The sequence below is a fragment of the Lagopus muta genome, chromosome 22, assembly GCF_023343835.1.
Source record: "Lagopus muta isolate bLagMut1 chromosome 22, bLagMut1 primary, whole genome shotgun sequence".
NCBI lineage: Eukaryota > Metazoa > Chordata > Aves > Galliformes > Phasianidae > Lagopus > Lagopus muta.
Genome location: NC_064454.1, coordinates 1,526,941 through 1,532,760, shown reverse-complemented (window position 1 = coordinate 1,532,760; position 5,820 = coordinate 1,526,941). Strand labels below are relative to the sequence as shown.

At 43.0% G+C, this 5,820-nt stretch overlaps 1 protein-coding gene across 11 annotated transcripts in view; it reads right to left on the bottom strand.

Moving 5' to 3' along the window:
• Positions 1-945: 945 nt before the first annotated feature.
• The window catches only part of PRDM10 (PR/SET domain 10), a 39,065-nt gene continuing 34,190 nt past the window's right edge, over positions 946-5,820 (bottom strand). For 9 of the 11 annotated variants that reach the window (XM_048968191.1, XM_048968187.1, XM_048968195.1 and 6 more), the window contains 4 exons: positions 5,627-5,767; positions 4,698-4,866; positions 4,133-4,245; positions 946-3,684 (listed from right to left, as the gene is read on the bottom strand). In XM_048968191.1, coding sequence (XP_048824148.1) covers positions 3,448-3,684; positions 4,133-4,245; positions 4,698-4,866; positions 5,627-5,767 — 660 coding nt within the window. In that variant the 3' untranslated portion in view covers positions 946-3,447. The remainder of the gene's footprint in view (positions 3,685-4,132; positions 4,246-4,697; positions 4,867-5,626; positions 5,768-5,820) is intronic. The other 2 variants (XM_048968197.1, XM_048968196.1) reach the window with 2 other exon arrangements.

Below are 5,820 nucleotides of genomic sequence, written 5' to 3'. Positions count from 1 at the left end.
AGGCAGCCGCACCGGAAGTGGTAAGGCGCCTGGCGCTCTCGGCGCATGCGCCAAAGCGCAGCTGCTGCGCCTGCGCTGTGCTGCCCTCTGGGGCAGCCTCCATAGAGCCGCGTCTAGGTAAGTTTTCTCCCCCACCCCCTCCTGTCCCTCGGTGACAATGGACAGTTTTCTTAATTAACACTTAATTAAAAGCCACGGTTTCCCCCACCCCTTCCCCACAGTGCAGGGGAACGCTCACAGCAGCCCACAGAAACCACAGCCTTTAAAAAAAAAAAAAAAAAAGATTTATTACTTTTGTTTTTACATCTGCCAGGTAGCACAAGACTATTAACACTAACAGTCACCGAATGTACAATGAACATACACATTTAAATAATGGCAGGCACAACACTGTGGGAAAGAGCTGAGCTCCGTCCCCAGTGCCCAAGCAGTCAGACAGGTCATTTCAGGGTGGTTTTTTTTTTGGGGGGGGGGGGGGTAGTGGAGAACAAAAACAAAACCACAACAGAATCCGACCCGGAACACCACACAGAAAAGCATGAGCCCAAGCAGAGCCCACGGCAATTCCCATCATTGAGCAGGTAGCAGTGCTGCAGAGTTAAGCTCCAGGAGGGCATTGTTTTAAAAGACAGATCTCCGGGGTGGCTCTGGTTAAAAAACAATTATAAATCCTATGTCTTCTGCACTGCAGAAGTTGGAAAAAACCCATGCAAACTGTTGTCTTTGTCTTCTTTCTTTTTAACGGCCAGTCCTGCAGCACAACTGCTCTGCAGAGCTGTTCAGCTTTCCCCCCCACACTCTGGGAAGTCACTGTACTTAATTACTTTGGAATGAAAATTCACACTACTTGATTTCCAGACATGCTTCTCCCTCCACAAAGCATCAGTTTGACTGAGGACACGATGAATCACTTAATGCTGGTGTCAAGCTGATGGCTTGAGTACACTGCTATTGCTGTGGGACAGAGCAGAAATTTCAATACAGCAGGGGTGAGTTCAAAGATGCCATTTTACAACTGTTTCCTGGAACACTTTGCACTTTTCAGCTTTGAAAAACTGGCACAAGAGCAAGCGTCCTCATTCTGCAACCCTCCACAAAGTTGAATAAAGCAAAGTTGATGGTTCTTTTTTTTAATTTCACATTTGCAAAATCATTAAAGTTTGACACCAAAGATTTCAGGCTTTAAGACTTTAAAAATGCTCCTGTAGAGCAGCATCCATTTGCAATTATTTAATTTCCCAGTCTTCTACTTTCCTGCTGCTCATACCACATGTGTGACTTTTGTTCATGCAGCAGACCCTTTCCTAAGAAGGGACACTGAGGCAAAGCCAGTATGAAGAGCTCCTTTCTATTCTCCCATACAAACACTGCAATGGCCTGTTATTTAAAAAGTGCTCAGCAACGTGATTTCAAATGAATCAAGGGGAATCACAGCTGCTTGGCTGCACTGCTTAAGTAGATGAGCTCCCAAATGCACAGAACCAAGACTCATCACTGCACATGACTGAATGGGAGCTCAGGTCTTCAACGACTTACTGATCTCATTAATGCCCCAATTATTAGTTAATGCCCCACTACTGTGGCTGCAAGAAGAGAAGTGAAATCCCAGGCACAAATTCATCTACACTTTGGCAAATCACTTCAAAGCTACCTTGAAACAGTTCTGGACTGGCCAGTATTTTAATCAGGGTTTCTCATCATGCACAGTCACTATTTCCATAGATACGTTATTCACCAAGGGAATACATGCTACAAGGCTTTGCCAGCAAGTCACAAGACATCTGCTTTCCAAGTCTGAGCAGTAAGTTCTCTCATATCCAAGAGCTTTGCCTCCGTAAGGCCTGGCACCACAACCTGTGTACATGTGTAACACTGCTCACATGATTCAACTCCATCTCAATCTGTAGAAGCAATTACACCAGAGTTCCAGATTTGCACTCAACGCAGCGTTAAGAGAAAATGAAAAAACTGAGATCCTCTTTTAGTTCTTCTGGCCTTTCTCAAGGGCCATTACGACAAAACTTCTCTGCTTTCAACTCTATAAATAAACTTATCCTGTTATGCACTGATATTCTGGAATGAGGCTCCAAGCAGAACGAATGAACATTTAGACAGATACAGTACAGCCCATCAGCAGTATAGATGGTGTTGTAATCATACTCTTGCAAATACCAAAAAGCATTAAATAACCAACCAACACGACCTGTGAAGGAGAATTATGTAAGAAAAAAACCCACTGCCTTAAAAGAAAAATAAACAACACCTTTCCCTCTCTCCTGGTCCCTAGACATAACACGAGTTCTGTACATAGACCAGGTCTTGCAAAGCAGGCAACTCTTGCAGATGGCTTTCTGTGTCCTGTAAATAGTGGTCCACTGGTATTTTTCTTGTGTTTCCTGAGTCCAAGGCTGGTCATTTTAAGAAACTGTCCAAAAGGAATTAGTGTGTTTTTAACAAGGTATTTGGAAAACCAGCATAACCAACTCTTCATCCAGTCTTCAAGAGAAAGATACATCCAACTTTGAGGTGGCAACAGAGATGACTACCCTGCATTTTCAGATGGTGTGTTTCTATAGCCATTTCTCCTGGCAGATCTATTGTTAGAGATCACAGCAGAAGCTGCTAGGCAGGCTAAGGTAAACCTTTTTTGTTTATGGGCAAAAAAGGTGTTTTCCCCTGCAAACTCTGGAGGGAAAAATAACAACAGCGGCTCCATACTACTGTTACGTGCTGCTATTGTTTTATTCCAAACATAAGGCTGTACTTATCCTTTTTCTGGAACTGCTTGGTAAAGTAGAATAGGTGAGACAGCATGTAAACAGTTTGAGGGTTGGAAAAATAATAATTTAATGGACTGCTTCTGCACGTCGTCACAGCTTCATTGCAATTCCATCCCCACACATACGCAGAGTCACCGCTGCACTGCTGCTCTCTTTCTCCAGGAAGTCTGCTCTCAAGTTTATATTCCCTTTCACCTTGGCTGCTGAAACAAAGACAGAGAAAGGAGTTCTGCCATATTCCAGCAATTTACATGATGTCCTCTTGTTTAACAGCTCCATTATAAATATACATACAACATGACCTGCCAACTAGCCTTCAGAGGGGCAAGCTACTCCCTTACAATTGAAATAGTAGAGGGCTACCAGAGACACTTCTCAGAAGGAAAAAATTAGGGTCAGCAGACATGCCAAAAAAGTCCAGGGCAAGCAGAGGTTTCATTTCTCCTCTTGTCCTTTTTGTTAAAAGCTGCATAAAGTGGCATCCCAGAAGGATTTTGAGGGTAATTCTTCATGGCCACTGAGGACTTAAACCCTCTTAAAGCATTAACAAGAGCTCCAGGATTTTAGCTGAAGTGAGCATATACTTTAAAACAGATGAGCTCCAGGATACCCATATACTTGGGCTTTTAGAGGAGGTGAAAAATACAGGTGACACCCCAGTGCTTCTTCACTCGTGTTCTGCTGAGAAAGTTCTTGGTTTAGTGATGTGCACTTCACTGCCCCCGTTTCCATTGGTGGTTGTAGTGATTATGTACTGGGTTGTTTGCTGCTGATTACTGGTTTGAGATTCCAGAGTATCAGTGTGGGTTGGTGGCTGGGAAACACCAACCTGCACCTCACTGGAGAGTGAGGAATTCTGTTTGACATCCAGATCAGGTTGACCTTCGGATATCACGTAGTGAGTCTGCAAGAAGAACACAAAGTCAATCATTTCATCTTCTATATTTTCTGTTCTATCTCTAAACTTCCTGCTGCTATGCTGAATGACATTTTGGCATAAATAAGGAATCTTGAAGTTGAAGATGTCCTGCTTTTAAATGTAGCTATAAGACCAGTGTAACAAAGCACTCTTGTTGAGGTATTTTGGACTACTTTGGTCCATTAACAGTTTAACTATTTATACAGTTAACTCTGCACTAGAAATTAAGATAGCAATTTATAACTATTCTGAAAGTTTCATGCATTTCACGTATGTTGAGCTCAAGTTCTACTTATAGTGCCCAATGTCAGTGCAGTACAGCTGCTGCAACTCCTTATGTGGGACTGCTTATTACATGAGCGTTCAGTTAACCTCTACAGCCTTTAAGCTTGACATTATTCTAGATTTAAAAAAGCCTTTTTTTTTTCCTTACCTGAGTAACTGCTTTCACTTGCCCTGTGTTGACAGTGGTGACAGGTGTACCTACAGCTGTCTCTGTGATGACATACTGGCCTTGAGGGATGGTCATCATCTGGATCTCGGATGCTAAAAGATTGAAACCAGAGAATCAAGGGCTGCAAACTCAAAGACCACCTTGAAAGATGATTATGCCTTGCATCATTAACAAGAATAGCTATGGAGGATTTGGTGTTTCATGAATATAACTGACATCCTGTTATCCTCCAAGAAATTACAAAATTACCATCCTAGCTGCAAGGATGTAAAAAAATCATTTCATATCATCTCCACCTTCTTGATTTTTTTCAAGGATCCACTCAAGTTTGAACAATCCTTGGACTAAAGGAATCCAGTTTGCCTGACCAGACCACGTACCAGATAATTATAGACCTACAGTAATAAAAGCTAACACAATCACTTTCATTTAAGGTAATACTTAAGATTGACAAGTTCTGAAAACATTCCATTTGTTGGCCAGTAAAGCTAGAAAACAGTAGCCTCACATGCTAGCCAAACTTCTAGCTACTACTGACACTTACAGTAACTCCGAAATGAGTTCCACGTGCTGGGAAGATATGTGTGCTGAACTGAAGATCCTTGCTGCTGCTGGAGGGCTTGGTTTTGTGTAGATGCAGCTGTCTGCATCTGCGAGGGGCTGAGTTCCTGCTGTGACTGTTGTGAGGAGGGACTCAGAGGCTGACCCCCAACCTAGGAAAAGAAAAGCAGCAAGCAGGCTAAGGATTGCATACTCCTGCACATTATCAACACAGCCTCCTTTAGTAAGGGAGGAAAATTGAGGTTTCAACAGCACACTGAGCACAAGAAGTACAAAGCTTTCCTCCACCTCCCCCAGCTTACATCTCTCCATGATCAATATTCAGAGACTACTAAAGACAGACTGGCTTCCCAAAGTTTACACAGGGCCTGAGGAAATGGCACAGCTCAGAGAGGTTGACTGGATATTAAGGAAAGGTTGTTCACTGAGCTGGCAGTCTGGAACAGGCTCCACATGGAAGAAATCATAGCGCCAAGCCTACTCCATTTTGAAGAAACATTTGGACAATGCTGTCACACATGGTTTAATTTTTAGGTAGCCCATCAGTTGGACTCATTGATCCTCTGATTCCAAGATAAAAAGTCTGGCAGAGGACTTAGACAAGAGGCTAAAAATTATTCCAGAGCACGAAGAACTGTACTTCAAATATTTGAAGAATGCCAATTTTCATTTATATCTTTCAAGTGGTTGCCTCTGTTTAATCAGGAATAGCTGTGAACTCACCCATTTCTGGCCATTTATCTCTACCCTCTGTACATTCTGAAAACACAACTAAGCCCTAAGGATTACGACGATCTCAAAGATGTTTATATAGCAATCTATCTTCCATGTGCAGTCCTTCAACTGATGTACAAGATGATTACTGTGATTCAGGATAGTAATATGCCATCTGTGCAGAGAAGAGTGAAATACCTGCGATGCTGACTGAGCTGTGGGTGATGGCTCTGCCACCTGGATGTGCTGCACCTGGATGGCGTGCTGGGTGTACGTCTGGGGGTCATGAAGCTGTCCAACATCCACTGTGGAGTGCTGAGACTGGTGAGGTGAGGTAGCCTAGAAAGAAAACCAAAGCAGAGGTATATATTTCAAGTTCTCTGCAGAAGCAG